This window comes from Nanorana parkeri, unplaced genomic scaffold (genome assembly GCF_000935625.1).
Source record: "Nanorana parkeri isolate BGI_ZX_2015 unplaced genomic scaffold, ASM93562v1 scaffold43, whole genome shotgun sequence".
NCBI classification, from domain to species: Eukaryota; Metazoa; Chordata; class Amphibia; order Anura; family Dicroglossidae; genus Nanorana; species Nanorana parkeri.
The window spans coordinates 1158473-1179364 of record NW_017306311.1 but is presented as its reverse complement, the minus strand read 5'-3'; the positions used below and the strand labels follow the sequence as shown (position 1 = coordinate 1179364).

Here is a 20892-nt window from a genome sequence, read left to right as displayed (position 1 = left end):
CCCCTCTCTCCTCTCAGAATTTCGTCAAAGTGCTTTTTCTTTGGGTCAAATTCACATAACTACGTTGCAGCAATGCACATCTCTCTGTGGCTTGCAGTGCCAGACATTTTGAACAGAACCACATCATACACATATTTGATTGCACCACAACGAAAAGATGTGTATCATTGTAGTGAGCCATTTTAAGAAAACAGGTACAGGTGTGTTAAAACTTGCGTTGCTGTGCATTGATTGCCCATTCCTAATGCTTGTTTAAATTACTGCCATACACAATAAGTAATCTAAATTATTAGGGAGAAGAAAAAGAAAAAAATAACTATACCAGGCCTGTAACATCAAGAGACTTCGGCAGAGCAGAGCGGTAATGTGTCTATACCCTACATCATTCTCTGTCTGACACATGCAGCCAGGCAGAAAAGCAGCCCACAGCCCGGCTCCAGTTAATGTCTAAACCATTCTGACTTTATTAGTCACACATGTGAGATGAAGGGAGCAGGGGGAAAATATTTGTATGTACATATAGAAGATATACAGCCCTTGTTTTTGTCCTGAGCTTGACAAAATCTGGAAATAATTATCCTGGATAACATCTTCAGCGGAATTGAATAGAAACAATGTGATAAATCTTGTTACTATTGGTAAAGAGAGCTTCAGTTCCAAAACAAAAAGCAAACTTTCCTAATCAAATAGGGAAGAGAAAAATCTATATTGCCAAACTAATCACATTCAAGCTTTCATACCGGGATTTCTCCAGGCTCGATGGGCATGAAGATATCTCCCCATCTTAATTCAACTCAAACCAGTTCCAAGACCCACAGTCATCATCAAGCCTGACTTCAGCTCGTGTAAGGCCCGGTTACTTTGTTTCGGGTGTGTAGGGGATATAGTATATTTCATTTCCCTACCTCCCTAGTTACAGCATATATATCAGGAGAGAAGGCTTTTGGGGCTTTTTTGGTGTGTAGAATTAAGCTAAAGAGAAGAGAGAGCTAGCTTCTTATGGGCCCTTGTGGAATAGACAGGGTCTGAGCTGGAAAATGTAGGTTTCCCATTTTTCAGTGCACCCCTTATAGTGTTCCATCCCAAGCGGGTCTCCCTAGTATAGCTGGAAACTCTATTGAACACCCTTCTCTGGGCATAAGTCAGGAATTGGACCTGCCATGAATAATGGAACCATGCTGAAAATGGCCTGTCTTCTTAATCCTACCCGAGTCTCTTTCCTCTGGTAGACAGCAGGATGTCCTAATCCTTGGAAAGTGAGAACAGAGACTGGCTCAATTGGGAGCTGGTGGTTGCGAGGAGAAGGAGTGTCAGCCAACCTGGTGGTGGTGGTGATGAATCCCTCAACTGGTTAAACAGCAATAAAAGTCACCAGCACTCACAGGATGAAATAAATAAATAAGTCAATCCTAGGTCCTGACTGCTGTATGGTGGGCAGGGGACATCTTTGGTTACTGAATCCCTCAACTGCACGCCTTGTAATCTGTGCCTTTGTGTTAATTGGGCTGGTTGATGGCATGACTCCTGATGGACTATCCCTGTAACCACAGGATCTGGGGCCCCGTACTGCAAGTGTGAGAGTTTCCTGACCAGGACTTTGGGTCGTGAAAAGTGAGGTCAAAGAAATGGGATTGGTTTCCAAAGTGCCTTGCTGTAAATCTTTTGGGTTGCTATGAGGCAATATAGGTGCCATTTATTCATACAGTAGGCTGAGAACTTGGCATCCCTACACAGAAGAGAAAGCTATGATATCCGGAGAGAACACTTAGGGAGGACTAAATGATCTGCAATCACCCATAATTACCAAACCAGTTCTAGATGGACTTGTTTATAGCTGATAGCTGCTAATAGGGTTTGTCCTAATTTTATTTCTAAAACATTTCAATACAATTCAGATGTATTAGAGTTTAAAGGTGGTTCTATAAACGATAAAAAAAAACTAGTACTAGAAGGTTCTTCCATGTTATTTCAGATTGTTGTATAGCACCCTGGGATGCTATACAACAATCTTGTATGCAAAGAGAGACCATCTCCTGTGGTCTTCACCTCTGGCTCGCCTCCTCTTCATTAATATTGTGGAAGGGCTCCTATGTTCTTATCTGGGGCACATGTTCTCCTCTTTAGGTTTGAGGGTCCCCTTTTGCTGCCTAAAGCAAATTCATTATATCCGTATAGAATTTTATTTTTTTAATTTAGCTAACTATATATTATGTATAAAATGGATCTGAGGAAGTATTGTGGATTGGTTTGAAAAACATTGTGGATTGGTTTGAAAAACATTGTGGATTGCTTAGAAAACATTTATACTCAGGGTGTACTGTTGATAGATGTATACATGTCAAGGGGTACTTGAGATAAAGTGTGGTACTTGGCACACATTGCCTTTCATACTAAAGGCTAAAAACAGTGCTATGAGCATCCCATACTGGCTATTTGGTTATATTTATTAAAATGTGTTTGAGGTAAAAAAATGCCCATTTAGCAATGTAAATACAAATCAGATTTAGGGGGTGTTTTTGCGATTTGTTTTTAAAGGAAGACCTCTAGTTGCAGAAATACAGAGGGCTTCCATTGCTAATGTGTTTTGGAAAATGCATGTTGCCTTGCCATCTCTGAGCTTAATACTTTCTGAATCCGTGACCAGGTACAAGCATGCAGATTAGAAGGTCCAAGTTAAGTCAGAGCTCCTGATCTGCACACCTGTTTCAGGTCAGTAATGTACTGAAGCCATTAGAATAGTATAGAAGCCAGGCAACTAGCATTTTCAGAAGGAAAGGTCAGCAATAGCATGCTCAGTATAGTCTCTCAAAGGATTTTCTTTATTATAAAGCTCACAGCCACGTCTCTGTGATATATTTGGCTAAGAGCAGAACTCCAACCAAAACCTTTTTTTGTTTTTGTTTTGTAGCGCTCACCTTTGAAGGAGCCACCAGGATAACCCGGGTCCTCACTAGTTGTCTAGGGGATTTGGTCTTCAGCATTTAACTGCCCTCTTCTAGTGCCCACAAAGCTGATATCAACTCCAGTAGTACAGTGCTGAATAACTTTTATTAACATCTTCATACTGGGGAAAGAGGGTATAGGGATCCTAGACATCCAGTGTAGATCCATGTGTAGCACAGCCAATAGGAATTCGGGTAGCAGATGAGCAGGGATGATGGCAGATCCTTAGCAGGAGAGACACCAGACTTGCTCCTGAGGTCCACTATGTATTGGGTACCTTCAGCAGCCCTCAGCTTTCCTGGTTCTTCCATTCTAGTAACAGCACTGGCCTCCTCAATAATTGAGGTCTAAGGAAACACTTCCCGCACTCCAGCATCTCCACCCCCAGGCCTTGCCTGACGTGTGGCGGGATGGGACCTAACCCTGGACTAATCCATGGCTGGCATCCAACTAGACTGAGCACATGGCAATTCCCTTCAGTATATGAACCCTATCCCAGCATACACCACTGATCGAGAGAAACCCAGCGATTGGCTGGTGCACTGTACATACACTTATAATGTCCCTCTTTGGCTGTCCCTCAATACAGCAGAGTCACGCTCCACCCAGTTAGGCACAGTCAATGCCAGACACCTGAAATTAACCAGATAAATGCCAACTAAAATCCAGCCAGGCTGACCGCAGCCCTGGTAATCACTAAATTTCTAGTAGCCACCTCACAAAAGGCGATGGGGGCTACATTAGAAAGAGTGGAGGAAGGCTTGTATTTCAGCACTGTATTGTAGCTTGGGTCCACCCCCAAATTTCCCTCACTTCTTATACTGTTAGCTGGTGCCACAGGAAGCAAGGCCAATCTCCACAGAGAGTACACAAAATTAAAAATCTGAGGTTCTAACCCTTCACCAACTCTACTAAAACACAGGTACTATTGTCTGTGATCCCGTTGGAAAAGTTTATCCAGTGGCACCACCTTCCCAATCCAATGTTGGCTGGTGTTCCACTTTAAGGCAGAGTCATGATATGGCCCCATCCCTTGCTTGGCACAGCAAACAGGATTGTTCAGTTGACATCACTGATTGGCATAAAGTCAATCAGATATGTAGCAGCCAAGGCAAGCGGAAGGATGGTTCAAGGGTTTGGAGAAGTATAAGGTTCATTGATTTTGTTTAGAACTGCCTATTAAAATTTTATATAACATACATAACTGCACTGCACACCATATTGCAATATTGTTACTCAAAATTAGCTTTCCTTCATTTAAAAAATGACCATGCAAATTGTGTTACAGAAACAGTAAACATGTCTCATGCTAGGATTGATCTAAAAACCAGCATACACAAAGCACACCAACATTCAAGTAACAATACACATCCCTCCTGTATTTGAACAATATTTGCTTATCCCAGAGTTTAGCTTTAACTCTGAAGATCCTGACACTTTAGTTTGTATATACCCGTCTATGAATGCTATTAAAATGCCTGGATATGTATTTTTAGCAGGAGCCTTGGGTTTTATTGGGTGACAGGACTGCTTTATATCATATAGAATAATAGTGAAGTGTGCGGTAAGAAATGACAGCTGCCAGTGGCTCAGGGAGCACATTCTGCAAGGCAGACTGCAACCTAATACAACAGAACACATGGATGCAGGAGGCAGAGGAGCCTCCACATTTTGCTGGGATATCACACAGAATGTATACATCTGTTGTAGGATTCCTTGTTACTTGAGAGCACTTCCCTTACATGTGACACCTCCCCAGAGTGAACATAAAAAGCATGAGGACTGTGTCCTCCGGGGATTTCTAAAACCATTTCATGTGATTTTTCTTCCATAGCTACGGTGCATTCGCCAATAAGATAGTCTGCATGGTCAGCTTGTCTAGTCATGTCACAAAACAAAAATCTACAGTGTAATAGATAATGCAGTCACTGCATGTAGTGGGGGCTGCCATTGCTGACCTCCTTTTAAAAATGCAAGCTGACTGGCTATTATGCTGATCCCCGGTCTTCAATAGTTTGAGTCACAAACCTTAACACAAAAGGCAAATCAGAAAAATCTGAAGATTTCCTTGTTTGCTCCAGGTTAAGAATTCAGAGAATTAAAGCCAACAAGTTAGAATGACATCCAGACAACGAGCGGAAGTGAGCAATGGCAGACCCTTGCTCTTATACCAGGTTTCTTTTTATATAAACATGAAATGATGCCGTCTTCAAGCAGATAAGACCAGCATTTATCAACCTTTTTTAAGTCACGGCACCCTTTAAAAGTATGCAAAATCTTGAGGCACCCCTGCCTAAAATGCAAAAAATTTAAATGCAAAAAAGTGACATGTGGTCCCTCCAAAATCCATACCAGACCCTTATCTGAGATCCGGGTCTGGTATGGATGTTAAGGGGGAACTCATGCAAAAACACAAAAAAGAAGAAGAAGTGGTTCCACTTTACATCACCCCCACATTCATATTAAAACCCCCCTTCACATCAGAGTCCCCCTTTGCATTAGGTGCCCACTTATACGCTTGCTGCATATTTGATGTGTTTTCCAACAAAACGCAGACAACATACAGATCAATAGTAACGCCACCTCCCCCCAAACTGCCCCTTCACATGTGATTCTTCTCCCTGGAGGCACCTGTATTTTTTGCATTCGGTGCAACCTACGCATGGCTCTACCCGCACATCCATTCACAGAATCTGTAAATGGAGGACTACAAATTCCATATGCCATCATGCAGAGGGATTTGTGGATCTCAATAAAGCACAAGTCACTGCTCTTGTAGTCCATTAAAAGATTCCTCCAGCCCAAAATCAGAAGTTCCACACTGACCTACGGCTGAAGGAAAAGTCTGCCAGAGCCTGAACATTGCACCCACGGACCAGTGAACTTTGCAGCCTCCAATGTAAGAAATTCATAAATGCATATTTTATTTTCATCAATGTGTATGCATTTATTCATTTTTGCCATACGGTGGTCTACGTCTTAAACATGCAGCTGAGAACAGGCCTTAATGAAAGCCTTAATGAAAACCTGTTAGGGTGGCTGTTTGCAGGTTCATTTGGGGCTCATTGCTATGGAGCCAGTTCAACGGCTGGAACGTTGCTGTGAGTGATACAACAATGGTAAACTCTGGCACGGAACTATCATCACTTCTCATGGCCATGCATCAAATTGAATTATGCTGCTGACCTGAAACCAGCATGAAGCCACATTGAGCCAAAGTTTGGCATGTCAAATTAGAGATGGGTAGCTCATGAGCGATCCGGATCTATTGAGCGGCTCCCTCAGAAGAATGAAAGAGCGGTGGCTCAGTAAAAATGAGCTACGGTTCTTCTGGTCTGTGCTCTGTGGATGGAATGTAGAAGCAGAGAGTGAGACAAGAGCGGCTCCTGTAATATCATCTTAGAGTGAGAGCCAGGCTTCTGCCAGCCCCTCCCAGCAATGCAGAATAGCACCAAATATGTAGGACTACAAGTCCCAGCAATACATTATAGCGGGGGGGATGCTGGTGGTATTCTGCATAGCCGACTCTTATTATAATGTATTGTTGCTGGGACTTGTAGTCCCGCATAGCTGGTTCTGCATAACAGACAAGCAATGGTTTTACTTTTAAAATAAATCTCGTCCCCTCCCTCAAACTACACCCCCGTCTCATTTCCTCTCCTACTATAGTAAAAAGAACAGTTTAGTGAACTATGAGCCGTTTAAAAGATCCGGATCTTTTCAGTGAGCGATCCGTTGAGGAGCGCTCATGCAGATGAACCATTTTGCCCATCTCTATGTCAAATGTACAATTGTTATACTCTTGAGGCAGAGGAGGGCATGCAGCATCATTAGCCTTTCTCTGAGCACAAGCAGTGGTATAATTGTGCTGTCAGAATGTCCCATGTTTGCTTTTAACCTAAAACGGTCTATATAAGTGCTGGTTAGATCAGTCAGAAACCTATATCAATTTTGTAAATCTTGCACAGGGAAAAATGCCACTTAATAGTTAAAAGCATATAAATATTAAAATGGTTCATATTCCCTGTAAAAGTTAGCTCCATGCCACACTGGCAGTTATGTAGCAGCTACAAAAACTCCTTAGCAGTTTTGTCGCTAGGAATAAATGAACTGCAGTCGATGAAAGGTCGGAGTTATTGAAATTTCAAGCTATTTGTAGCAGATGTTTGTTGTGTTTGGAGACAGTTACAGAATTTTGTTGTATTAAATAAAAAATATATTTATGAAGCCGTAATATTTCATTTATCCTCTCTAAACAATGGATTTGTCTGTGCATTCAACTAATTTGAATGCACATGAAATAACATGAAATGTACATTTATTATGTACAAGGGTACGTTCACATTGTCTACTGAACTGTGTGAAATCTGGTTTGCATTCCATTTCCTTTGAATACACTTACCGCGAGAGCTCTATAATATTAAAGTGATACTAAACTCAGGAGGTACCATATTCATAAAAATTTAGCTTATTTATGCATCACTCGGCTGTGGAGTCTCCAATCATCTCTGAATTGTTTCTGACTCGATCCTTCATTCTGGAGGGGGGCTACTTTTGTTCCCCATGGTCCCTGTGCATGTTGTAAAGTAGCCACCGCTCCAAACTCACTCCAGTGACGGACTACAGTCTCAATACAAATTAGCAAACTAAACCTGAGATTGTAGTCTATCACGGGAGCGAGCTTGGAGTGGTGGCCAATTTACATCACACACAGGGACCATGGGGAACAAAAGTAGTCACCCTCCAGAAGGAAGGACAGTGTCAGCACCAATTCAGAGATGGTTTGAGGATCTATAGTCGAGTGATACACAAATAAGATACATTATTGGTAATAGTTAAGGTGCTTGAATGCATTTTAAGATTTATCTCCTAAGTTTAGTGTCACTTTAAATGTTGTTGAGACCAAAAAATCCTGTTACAGCTCAGTTGCACATATTTAACAAGTGTTTTAGCAGACTTCATTGCAACCTCTTACCTGTTCCTATCCTGTAGATACTGACTTTTGCATTCCAGTCACCACTGGAATGGGACTATCTAGAGGTTCTGGTACAGTACAGGAATCCAAAAGTTGGGAGATTCCCTGGCCACAGCATCTATATTTGCTTATTTAGAGCAGGCAGCGGTGGATCCTCCTAGCTGCGTGGGCAAAGTGCAGCTGTTGACATTTGTTCTTAAAGCGGACCTTCACACTCAAAAATCAAATTCTACCATATATATATGATGATTAATAACAACATAGACATGTCAGGTGTAAAATGTTGTGATTTTGAAATACTTACACTTGCAGAGCATTCACTTCCTGCTTTGAAAGTGCAAATTACTTCAGTTTGCCAAATCCATGCACACTGGAATTGCCTTGTCATCAGCAGAGCATTGCTGGGAAATCACACCTGGAAAGGCATTTTTCTCCCCTGAGATGATGTGCATGGTCACATGTCCTAGTCACATGTGCCAGAGTCCCAGGAAGTAAAGGCAGATCAAGTAACCTGCCCTTAGCAAAAATGGCCACTGTAAGAAGACTGGGGTAGAAAAGAAAAATAAGGTATGCAAAGACTACAAAGCCGGCAATCATCTAGATGTGTTGTAGATTGTCATTTCTAAACAGTGCGTTTGTTGGTATTTTAAAGACATGGGTAAAGGTCCGCTTTAACCTTATCGGAACCTGAGTAAGATTTAACTGTAAAGTGATTCTATGTTTCAATTGGTTTGTTGTTTTGACCTAAAATTTGGGGCACTTTCTTTGGACAATATTTAGCACAGAGAAGAACAAACAAACATCCAACCTATGTGAGAAGGTTTTATCGGCTTTGTGTGGGAAAGGAGTTTGGTAGATAAAAGAGAAGTGGGCAGGGTGAGGTACTCTGGTAGACATGCATAGGGCTGACTATGAAGATTGACACCAAATGGGAGTACAGGTGCGCCCTTGCAAAACGAGAGGTGCTCCTGTGGGGGAAGCTACCCCATGGAGCATGAGCATGGGGTGAGATTCTGGAGTGTGGGGGATTGTGTCATATAAGGTGTTACAAAGGCAAAAAACAGAGTTCTTTATAGAGGGTCTTCTGGCCTTTGCTTAATCTCATAGTGGCAGGTACTCTATGTTGCTATGACCTCTATGCTGCTTTGAGTCATTTGAGCCACACAAGAATAATTGTAAATCCTGTGTTTAAAGGAACTTTTTAAAAGGGAATTTTCAAACCCTTCAACATTTTCAACAAGAGGCTTTGTGGTGCCAATCAGACTGTGTAGTGAAAGATGTGTGTTTTTATGAGTTTCCATTGGATTTCAGCAGAAAAGCACTTATAATAAACATACTTGGGTGTGAATTCAGAGTGAAAGACACCGTCACCTCCATATTCAGTGTAAAGTGACAGTGTTTGTGTAAAGCCCACCTAAACTCTTTACTCACTTCTCCGATGCTCTCCTGATGCTCCTTGTTCTGTGGTCGCCTGGTGGGTACGGATATAGTGGAGCATAGGACTTCCTCCAATGATCCAGTGCTAGTGGCCAAACCCTAGGCCTGATCACTATCACATGAAGGAATGACATCACAGCTCACTGAGCGATCTTACACCAAGAACTTTAGCGTTGGCTGCAACAAAGGAAGGGAGTAGCGGAGTAGCATTGGAGAGGTGAATATAAAGTGGTCGGGAAAGGGGTTACACAAAGGCTGTCACTTTGATGGACAAGGTAAAATCAAGTATATACAATTAAAAACCTCTGCTTATACAGGTTTTAATAAAAAAAAATTCAGTTTGAATAGTCTACATTTTTTACTGGTCTTCTGTACAGTTGGATGGACTAAAAAACCAAAGAGCCCCACAGCACACTTTGTAACCCAATACTACGTCACGCGGGGGGTACATCTTAATGGGGCCTACAGCAGGCATGTCTCCCTGAGGGAGCCCCTTCCAGGGTGATAAGGGAGCCATGTTCCATATGTGCTGGGGTGAAAGAGAAGCATGTACAAATTTTAATGGCCGTGATACTAAATTCTAGATTAATATTTATTGATGCAATAATACAGTCTACACAGAGTGCTAATGTCTATATGTCTCTGCATATTTGAAAGATAATTATCACTATATAATAAGATAATCCTAACAAAATTCTATTATTATCATTACTGATATGCCCTGAGCAGCCAGCCCCCAACCTTCTTAGTCCAGCAGCTCTTGTTTCAGTCTACAGCCATTGCCCAGGGACATTTTCCTCAACGCTACTTTGCAGTGGAAATCGTATCTACTGCAAGACAAAGGCCACAACATCCCACCTAAAGCAACAAAGAAGATATGTGTTCCAGAATATAGGCACGGTAGCTTTTTTTTTCACCTACCGGTCCTGAGTGCGCCTGGAAATAATCAAACCAGCAACTCACTGGACACACTCCAGATTAAATTTCCTCACTGCAAGATTGAGTTTATTGGATTTATATATAAAGCACTGCTGCTAGAAGCAGGCATTCTTAAAGCATAACTTGTCTTCATTTGGTGCCCCAACCAGTTTGAAAAAAAAAAAGCACTTTAGCTGCAATACTTGCCTCCAGTCCAGAGCTCTCCCTGCAATACTTCTTTTGCATCACCACAGCACCCTTCATTCACAATATATTGATTGGCACAGGCATTATCGCATCATCGCTACTGATTTGGAGGATCTGAAGAGAACCCAGCATGTCATATGACCAGCCTGAAGACCTCAGATCAGAAAAAGCCAAATGTATGAAAAGAAAACAATTTAAGGGCCCATTCACATCATCACTGTGTGTTAACGTAGCCACGACACACAATGTGTCATCAATGTGCTGCCTATACATCAAAAATGCACCACATGCACCACTTCAGGCAGAGCACTGCTGCAACGTATATGTATGTTTCCAAGGTGCATTAGGTGGCCATTCAGAATGGCGCCACATCGCACCAATGCCTTAACGTTTGTTGTGGCAACACGTGCATTACTATAACTTTTGTTTCAACACGATGGTGTGAATGGGTCGTTAACAGGGACTGCAGGGAGGGGGCGATTGGCAGTTTAGCCTTTATATGTATTCCTGTCATTGGTACACATAGGGGTGCCGCCTGACCAGTAAAATGGGATTTGCTAATGTTATTGGTAGGAATAAGATCATAAGGTCTCTCTGTGGTAAAGACTGGTAAACAAGGGGGAGGAGGGCACTGATAGTATAGTTTCAGATATATAAAAACAATGTGCAATGTTTCTGATAACAGAATTAGTTATTAACAATAAACACACCGAATGCATCTTCCTATAGGTTGAACTACACTGCCTGGCCAAAAAATTAATAAATCACACACTTCATTATTTCGTTAGGCCGCCTTTATCATTGATTGTGACACACATTTTCCATTTGCATTAATTTTTCACCAAGATCTTGTAGTGATGATGGGAGAGTCGGACCACTGCGTAAAGTCTTCTCCAGCACATCCCAAACATTTTCAATGGGGTAAAGGTCTGGACTCTCTGGTGGACAATCAATGAGTAACAATAATGTCTCATGCTCCCTGAAGCACTCTTTCACAATCTGAGCCTGATGGATCCTGACATTGTCATCCTGGAATATGCCCAAAGTGCCGTCAGGGAAGAAAAATTCCATTGAATGGAAAACCTGATCATTCAGTATATTCAGTTAAGACAACTGAATCATTTTTTGGGGACATATCTTTGCTGAACCAAGACCTATTATCCTATGGAGGGCTCGGGCCTATTTGCTTAGCTAAATCCAGGTGGTGACTTTCTTTTGGCCGTGCAGTGTATACCACAGGTACTTAGTAAACATTGGCTGTTTCAGTGGGGTACATGATTTATGATGGAACTATACTCAACCCCGCTCCAGCGATCGATGCAACATTCACAAGCTCCCTCACCAACACTGACATCTTCGCCCGGTCTTCTTCTGGGTTAGAGATCTTCAACCATATTGATTGGCCATGCCGGGGCAATGACATTCACTTATGTATGGCAAATGCCAAAATTGTACGCTGAGCTGCACATGTGGAGCTTACTGTACATTGTCCATAAACAAGGGGAATAGGCAGACAAGATTCCTTTAATGCAGGAGACGGAGTAGGCCTCTTCAACATTAACAAGCCTGCCTGGTCACCCTTTTAAATTTTTTTTTACTTAAGGTTCCACTTTAAAGGAAACCTGTTCTGAAATAATAAGGAGAGTGCCACTGCAAAACTCCTTTTGAAATTGCTAGTTGCCTGGCTGTATGTGGCTTCAATCGTTTGAGGGACGCACAAAGAACAAGCATGCAGCCAGTCAGGACACCCACTCTGCAAATAATAATAATAATTGTGTCCGGAATCTCGCGGACCGCGCATGTTGCCCCCCTTTTGTACGTGATATAACCAAGGCCATGTTGACCTCCCTACCCCACACAACCTGAGGTGTGCCATGATTGTTATGGTCTGTACGCCAAATAAGGGGGCGTACTCTAGTAAGCTTTGAGTAATAATAGTATTAATAATGGGGATGGGTGGGAGGGTACGCCGGAGGTCATCAGCAGATGCGTCCACCATTTCCACTCAGTGTTTAAAGGCCCTGGAGGCTCCGACTCCTCCCACAAACTCGGCCAATATCATTAGCCTCAAACTTATATTATTATTATTATTTCCGGGTACAAAATTGCTATCTTCACTGGTCAAGATGTGGAGATTGTGATATACAGAATATCTATCTTTCATATTACTTTTTATGAGGAGGACTTTGGAAACAATGAGATTGGGAAAACATCTGTCATTCTTTTTGATTTATTCGATTAGTACTATTATATTATGTATACCGTTACATAAATGATAAGTCCTTAACAGCCATTGGTTGATTTAAAGTGTATGTATAGCCCAAACTATTGTTTTTTTTTTTCCATTTTAGATACAGTAGGAAAGTATTTAGACCCTGTCAGGTGTTTATTGCCATTTGTGTCCCTGCTATGTAAATTCACCCACTTTGTCCTGTTCACCAATGTCACTGAAACAGAACAAGCGTTTTAAAATCTAAAATTATACAGTTGTCACTAGGACAGGAATAGATGGGAAATGTTCTAATGGGGATAGCTGTTCCAATGACAGCTGTCTAACATGGGAATTCCCCTTACTTTGTAGGCATTTCTTCTTACTTCCTGAAGCATCTCTGAGAAAGGAAGTTAAGGGAAATCTCTTCAAATGACACACACACTTACAAAAGTTGCATCTGATTTGCCAATTGTTTTACACAAATGTTCATGCAGAATAAAATCAGAGGTGGAGGACCCTTTGTGTAGTAAATGATACTTTTCTCAGGCTTATAAAAAGACATCTGACCCACTAGCACACAGTTGTGGTTTTTTTTAAAACTATGTCTATCTTTAAGCAGGGATCCCAACCTGAAAAAAGTAAATTTCAGGGAGGTGCTCTCTGCCCCCTCCCAATCCGTAAGTAAACCTTTCCAGGAGAAAATGTTTCTCTCCCGGGTGGCCGGGAGCCGCTATCTTATAAAGGGAGACTTTATCTTATAAAGGGAGAGTTGGGATGTCGGCTTTAAGTATACTGGATAATGAAGACATACTCTACATTCTCTGTAATGAAGTTTTCAGGCCTCCTCAAAGCTGCTCTCAAGCTGATCAGTAGGGGCAATCCTCGCCAAATGGCTTAAGGGCTTGTTCACACCATGTGCGGATCATGTCCAGACCAGAACAGTTTGTTCCCGGACCAAAAAAGCATCCCAATGTATCCCTATGGTATTTCTGGGCTCTGTTCACACCAGTGCAGTCTCTTCCAGCCCAGACCAGAAAAATACTGCTTGTCTCATTTTCTCTGGTCTGGAATGTACTGGAACGCATTGAAACACAAAAACACATGAAAACGCACTGGACCACACCTGAAAGCCCATTTTAAGCAGAAAAAACCCGGCTCTGGAACACTGCAAAATGACGGCAAAACGCAATGCACCTAGCACCCGTCCGGTTTTCAACCGGACAGTCCGGGTTTGGCGTCTTGTGTACAGGTGTCCAGCCAGCGGGCACCCATACACAAGACACTCTGCTGACACCGGCACTTTAAATTTTCTCGCAGATGCGGCTGCCGAGGTCCTTGGCAAGTGCGATCTGGGCAGCCGCATCTGCCTGAAGCCAAATCTTCCTCTGAGCTGCAGGTCCCTACAAGGAGACTTGTAGTCCCGCATAGCTGGTGGTATTCTGCATTGCTGTATGATGATTATACAGCAATGCAGAATAGCACCAACTATGTAGGACTACAAGTCCCAGCAATGTATTATATTTTTAAGTAGGGATACACCACTGCCAATACTGGGCATTTTCACGAGTACTTATACTTGTGAAAATGCCCCGATACCAAGTGCAGATACCGGTGTTCTGTCAGGAACGCCAACGTAGTCGAATTTGCCGACCTCAGCATCTACGCTTGTGCACAGACCAATATTATCGAGGAAACGCATTTATTTACAAAGTTTTTTGTTTAAATCGTTATTTGTGACGATTAATAATATTCCATCCGTCATTTACTGCCATGGACGGCATATTATTACCGGTCTGCCAAGGACCTCCACAGAAACATCTGTCACTGCCTTCTCTTCCTCCAGCTCCCTGACATCGTGCTGCTCACCTGCGAAACCCTGGTGAGACACCATAGCCCATACAGCCCACCTGAGAGCCCGCACAGCCCACCACGCCACGTGGAGACATCAGTGCGTCAACACAGAACAACACAGAGTATGTAGCTTCATATTATTTTATATTGCTGGGATTTGTAGTCCTCTCTAGCTGGTCTCCTCACTCCCTTCCCTGGCTGCCTCTCCTCTATAGTCTTAAAAAAAAATTGCTGCGTGTGGCGCTAGAGTGTTCGGGTTTCACTTGAAGAAAAGGTGGCAACCCTAAATGCACCACATTCCAGATCTGGTCCGGAAAATGGTGTGAACCTGGCATAAAGCAGCAGTGGGCAAACTCTGGCTCTCCAGCACTGGTGAAACTACAAATCACATGATGCATCTGGCTCTGGGAATCACGCCTATGGCTGTGAAAATCTTGCAGTGCCTCATGGGACTTGTAGTTCCACAATAGCTGGAGGGTCGGAGTTTGCCCACCCCTGTCCTAAAGTGATACTGTCATGAGTGAAGTATAGAGGCTGCAACGCTAATTGCCTGGTTGTGTCTGGCTTTTGAGTCATAGACCCAGAAAAAGTGTTGAGTAAAAAGTGCCAGAATTAATTGGGGGAAATTTATCAAAACTGGAGCAGACAAAATCTGGAGTAGTTGCCCATAGTAACCAATCAGTGTCTGTCTTTCATTTTCAAAGCTTAACTGAACAAACTGAAGAGAGAAGCTGATTCGTTGCTATGGGTAATTGCTCCAGTTTTGTTAAATCTCCCCAATAATTTTGCGCTTGCAAATCTTCAGCAAGGCAGCAAGGAAAATAGCATTCTCAAAAAGGTACATTCAGTGGTGGCATCCTTCACAATTCTTACATAATCATAGTCCTTTTAGGGCCCATTCGCACCATGATTGGACCAGATCCAGACCAGAATGTTTTTTGTCTGGTCCAAAAATTCATCCCCATTCATTCCTATGGAAATAAATGAGGCCAGTTCACACCACTGGGTCCAGTTCCAGAACAAATACAAAAAGGTACGGCATGCACTACTTTTTTCTGGTCTGGAACACATCAAAACATATGCAACCGCACCAGAGCACACTAGAATTTCAATTGAGAAAAATGCACCGGTATGCATCAAAAACACATACCCGCTTTACCGCTTACCGATCAGGTCTGGAGATGGTATGAACAAGCCCTTGGGCCAGATCCAAGTTTCCATGTTGTGGTAATGCGTGTGCTGCCACAACGGGCGTTAACATTCATTACTGCTTAGTCGTGCCATTCATATTGGATAACACCCCACAGGACTTAGGCAACAGACCTGCGTTGTAGCACATGACAATGCACGGTAGTTCTGAGTAGAGTTGCCACCTGTCCAGGATTCACCCAGACAGTCCGGGTTTTAAATGCTGTGTCCGGGTTTCATGGCAGCAGAAACCCGGACACAAGATGTCAGGCAGACAGGGGCAACTAAAATTAAGATAGGGGCTACTGACCCACCACTAAAAATAGTCTCAACTGTGATATTTATATATGAATGGGTGGCCCTATTTACATAAGAATAAGCCACCACTCATTCTCCCAAAAAAATGTCAGCGCGTCGCTAGAGTGTTCGGGTTTCGCTTGAAAATAAAAAAGGTGGCAACCCTAGTTCTGAGCGTTACAAATAGAGTCATGTGCGTTCTAACATGAAGACAGAACAAAGCATTTCACAATTGTACCATGTATACCAGTCTGTGCGATATAGTGACTATTGGTCTTGTAACCTTTGAAAGAAAAAAGGTCACATGCCCCCCACAGGCCCCATGGCATCAATTTACACCACATGCGTTGGGCTGGCCGTTATTTCCAGCAAAGCCCCAACGCAAGACAAGGCAATTTGAATGGTCAGGGACAGGCTCGGTTCACACCACTGCGTTGCGATGGGAACGCGCTACCGTGCATTGAAAAAACGTGAGGCATGCTGTACTTTTTTTCTGCCCAGCGGGGTGCCCGTAGAAGTGAATAAAATGTCACTTGTGCCATTTCAATAAAGTTCTACCACAAAAAAAAGAAAAAAAAAGAAGAAGAAGTAGTACACAGTTTGAAGTGCTGGGATTGGTGCATCGGCATCGTATTGGGCAACGCATACCAGCCGCTGTGAATTGGCCTTTAGTGCGATTTGTCCTGTCTCGGCTGTCGCTCTGCACGACAATGGAAATCACATTATTTCTTATGGTATCTGTTCACATCGATGCAACATAGTGCAGTGTGATTTTTGGAAAGGTGCACATGCATCTTTTGGTGCTACACAGTGCATTTGTGGCCCCCATAGACTTCAATGGAAGCGCATGAAAGCCGCAAGCACTCGTTTTTGTGCTTAAAGTCCCCTCAAACTAAATCTATGCCTTATGTCACAGCAGATATTGCTAATTATTGGCCAAGAAAAGAACGCATGAAAATGCAAAAACAAAACCCATCAAAAACACGCTCTACAAAGAAAAAGGCACTAAAAATGCATAATCCTGCAGCAGCACTCATGGGAACCTAGACTCATTTCGAATAGGCTGCCTTCAAACAACACACATCAGTACACGGGTGGGCAACTCTGGCCCTCAAGCTGTGCTTCAACTACAAATCCCAAGATGCCTCTGGGCGTCATGCCTGTAACTGTCTTTCAATGCCTCATGGGACCTGTAGTTCCACAACAGCTGGAGGGCTGGAGTTGCCCACATGACATAACATGCGTTGCCCACCACAGAGAAGTAAATGGGCCAGTTAGGAGCACCTTGATTACTACCAGAGCCTGGGTGCTGTAATCCTGTTATCACACAAGTGTCAGCCCCACCGCTTATAGAGACGCAAGCTGAGCGCGTGATGTGTCACTGCACTCCCCTCCCACACACAGAAACCAGGCAAGTTTTCTCACCAGGATTTCTAAGAACCATCACCGAGCAATTACAATTTCAGATTAATACCACAAAAGCATTTAGCTCCATCACTGCCGCTGACAGCTCTTTGTGTATTGTTCCAACACAGCCCATCAATGCCTGCCAGGTACCGACTTTCCCAATGTAGTTACAGGAAAATGATGGCAATGTGGAGCTGTGCCAACGTTGGGCCATGCCAGAAAACATATTTGCATTGTCTATACAGAAAGGTCACTTTGTGCTGCAAAATGCCTTCTTAGACCAATCCCGGACAACAGGCCTATATTATTATTATTATTATTATTATTATTATTATTATTATTATTATTATTATTATTATTATTATACAGGATTCATACAGCGCAGACAGTTTACAAAGGGAGACTGAACAGTTACAAAACAGAACAAGACAAGAGGGTTAAGCTGGCCATACATAATCAGATTTTTATTGTTCAGCCCTAACAGATTCCTCCATCCATGCTAAACAGTGTAGATTGACAAATCGCCCACTCCGGCTATTGTATTCTGAGGGTTGGCACCCACCACTGTCATAATAGATGAACAGTGACTGTAGCTGTTTGGCTACAGTCACTGTTTGGTCAAAAATTTTCCATCCAACTTGAGTAATCGACTTTTGATGAGCCGCCAGGGGCACGCACTGTAAAGCTGGCCATACACCTATAGATTATCTGCAGATTTTCTGTGGTCAGATGGAAAAAGTGCAACAGATTCCTCTATCTACACTTAACTGTGTGGATGGAGGAATCTCCCACTGGGCCAAGCTTTAGAATCTTGCTAGTCGGCCCCGCTGGCTCTCAAAACACCTGAACACTGCCTGCATCCAATCAGATTGTTCAGGTATTTTGAGAGCCAGCGGGGCCGACTATCAAGATACTGAAGCTTGGGCCAGTTTAGTATAGATTTAGGAATCTGTTGCACTTTTTCCATCTATAGAAAGTCTGCAGATAATTAATCTATAGGTGTATGGCCAGCTTTAGGCTCACTATACACATGACAATCTGACCATACAATCTCTCAACTTTAGATTTATCAAAAAACTTTGTAATATGAGGACCTACCTAATATATTCCATCAATCTGTATCTGATTAGGCAAGCCCTTGCACTATATACTTGTTGGTAGATCTAAAAGGAAATTGCACAGATTGTAACACATGTGGTAAGCTTTAGAATTTTATCCAATTCAAAAGGAAATTCTAACAGTGTATGGCCAACCTTAGAAGGGCTTTTGCTCCTGAGAGCTTACAATCTAAAGAGGAGGGATAAGTGATCAAAAAGGTAATAGGAGTGAGATTATAGATGGGTATTGTGTATGGGTCTTTTGTCTATATCCTACACATGCAAAGAAACAAGATGTATCGGTTATCGGTTGCTTTAGCTGATGATTTACATTTGTATTTCAGCACTCAGAAAGCTTTGCAGAAGACAAATCTTGTTACAAGGATTAGTACTTGTCAGGTCTAGTTAACTGACTCAGGGCTATTAACCAACAACAAGCACGTGTGAATAATACACCCAACGCACCAATCAATCCATATCCCCCCACTACGATCTCACGACCAGCCCTTTCCAATTCAATGGACAGCACAGTTCCATCGTACATCAGATCAGCCCCCGGGCATTATTGTGTAGACTTCTATCCCAGCCAAACAAAGCGCAAGAGCTGCAATAGCCCAAAGCTCTGCAGTAATCCGGAGCTGGATGAATCAGGCACTCCGCAGGGCTGGGAGAGCAGGACGCAGGGCTAGCGGGATGAATGGAGCCAGAGACCCCCGTCTTACCTTGCAGGTTGTTGTCCTGTCCATAGGGGGGTGCGCCAGAATTGGGAGAGATCAGAGGGGAGCGCTCATCAATCCCATCAGCAGCCATGACTGCAGCAGCTGCAGCTCCAGCAGATGGGAGGGAAGGAAGCCTCTCACAATGTACATGTCACAGGGCTGGGAATCACAAGGAAGAGGGAGGGAGGAGACACAAGACGGCCTCCCACCTTGACCCTCATGGCTGGCCAAGCACACTGGGAATGAATTAAATGTGGGACATGATGTCGTAGTTGTCAGCTGTCTTCGAAGCCTTGTCCTTGAAATTAAAGTGCAATGACATTTAGAAGTGACGCGTCTCATTCCATCACATATCCTAAAAATAAGAGGATTATTCCTCATTTTAGGACCGTGGGCTGAGCTTTTTGATTGCTTCAGTCCCTTCCCACCATAACCTGTACAGTTATACTGTCTAGACGTGACAGAAGAAATTCTTTATTACATATCAGATACGAGGTTAGAGCCAGGTCAACCTCTGTAACGATGGCTGTTTCTTGTGCAACTTGCGGGGCATTTGTTTTGGGGGTATTGGTACATAGTTGGTCAGGAAGGACAGGGATGGTAGAGACAAATATAACAATGGTGGATGGCGGGGAGAGTTCCAACAATTCAAAAATCTGGGAGCGCCACCCAGAAATCTGACATCAGCAACCATTCAACTTTGTGTATATGGAACAGTTCCCACAAAAGACTACAGATATTTTGGTCATATAGAATAAGCGTATCAGTGTGCCAAGCGGTAGGCGGTGCAGGGCTCCTTACAAACTATGGTCTCTGTGACATAATAGATAATTTGTCACAGTTTGCAACTTTTTTGCGACAATTTTTCATATAATATTCCTGTTGCAATATCACACTCTGCACCACCAACAGTTTTTTGGGTTCATTACCTGGAGGACTAGCAGTCCCAGCATTCAACTTGAAGGAAGAACAACAGGCAGTGAACAATAACAAAAAATGTAAATGCCAACGTTCATGTAGCAGCATACTACAGGCACAGAACTACAACTCCCAGCAGATCTGATGTTCAAATAGCAGCATACAGCCGATATGGAACTACAACTCCCAGCATACAGCGAGGATCATACAAAAGATATGGCAATACATGTTCAGTCTCAGCATTCAACTAGCACCATACAAAAGATACGGCACTACAAGTCCCCGAGGTCCTGGCATTAAAAAAAGCAGCATACAGTAGAAACTGCACTACAAGTTCCAGCAGTCCCAGCATTCAAATAGAAGCATACAACAGATACGCCACTACAATTTCCAGCAGTCCCGGCATACTAATAGCAGCATATACGATGAGGAACTAGAAGTTTTAGCAGTCCTAGCATTCACATAGAATCATACAGAGGTTAGGGAACCACAAGTCCCAGCACTTACTCTTTGTGACAGTACAGCTGACCCAAGATCTATATGGGAGCTGTTATCAATGCAGTTTCCTAAATAGCGCAATTACCATTCTCTGCGATCTTCCTGACAGTTTATCATTGTTTTGGTATTGCCCGCCCCATCTATACTTAATAATGAAGTTTTAGAGTAGGCTCTACGGTATTAAGTGTCCATTGTCCCCTAAAACCCAATTGTGGTCTTTGATGA

At 42.9% G+C, this 20892-nt stretch overlaps 1 protein-coding gene across 1 annotated transcript in view; it reads right to left on the bottom strand.

Annotated features, from left to right (window-relative positions):
* The window catches only part of TMEM55A (transmembrane protein 55A), a 43085-nt gene extending 23611 nt beyond the window's left edge, over nucleotides 1-19474 (bottom strand). The window contains exon 1 of the mRNA XM_018572095.1: nucleotides 19255-19474. Within this exon, the coding sequence (XP_018427597.1) occupies nucleotides 19255-19342 (88 nt within the window). The 5' untranslated portion in view covers nucleotides 19343-19474. The remainder of the gene's footprint in view (nucleotides 1-19254) is intronic.
* Nucleotides 19475-20892: the final 1418 nt, after the last annotated feature.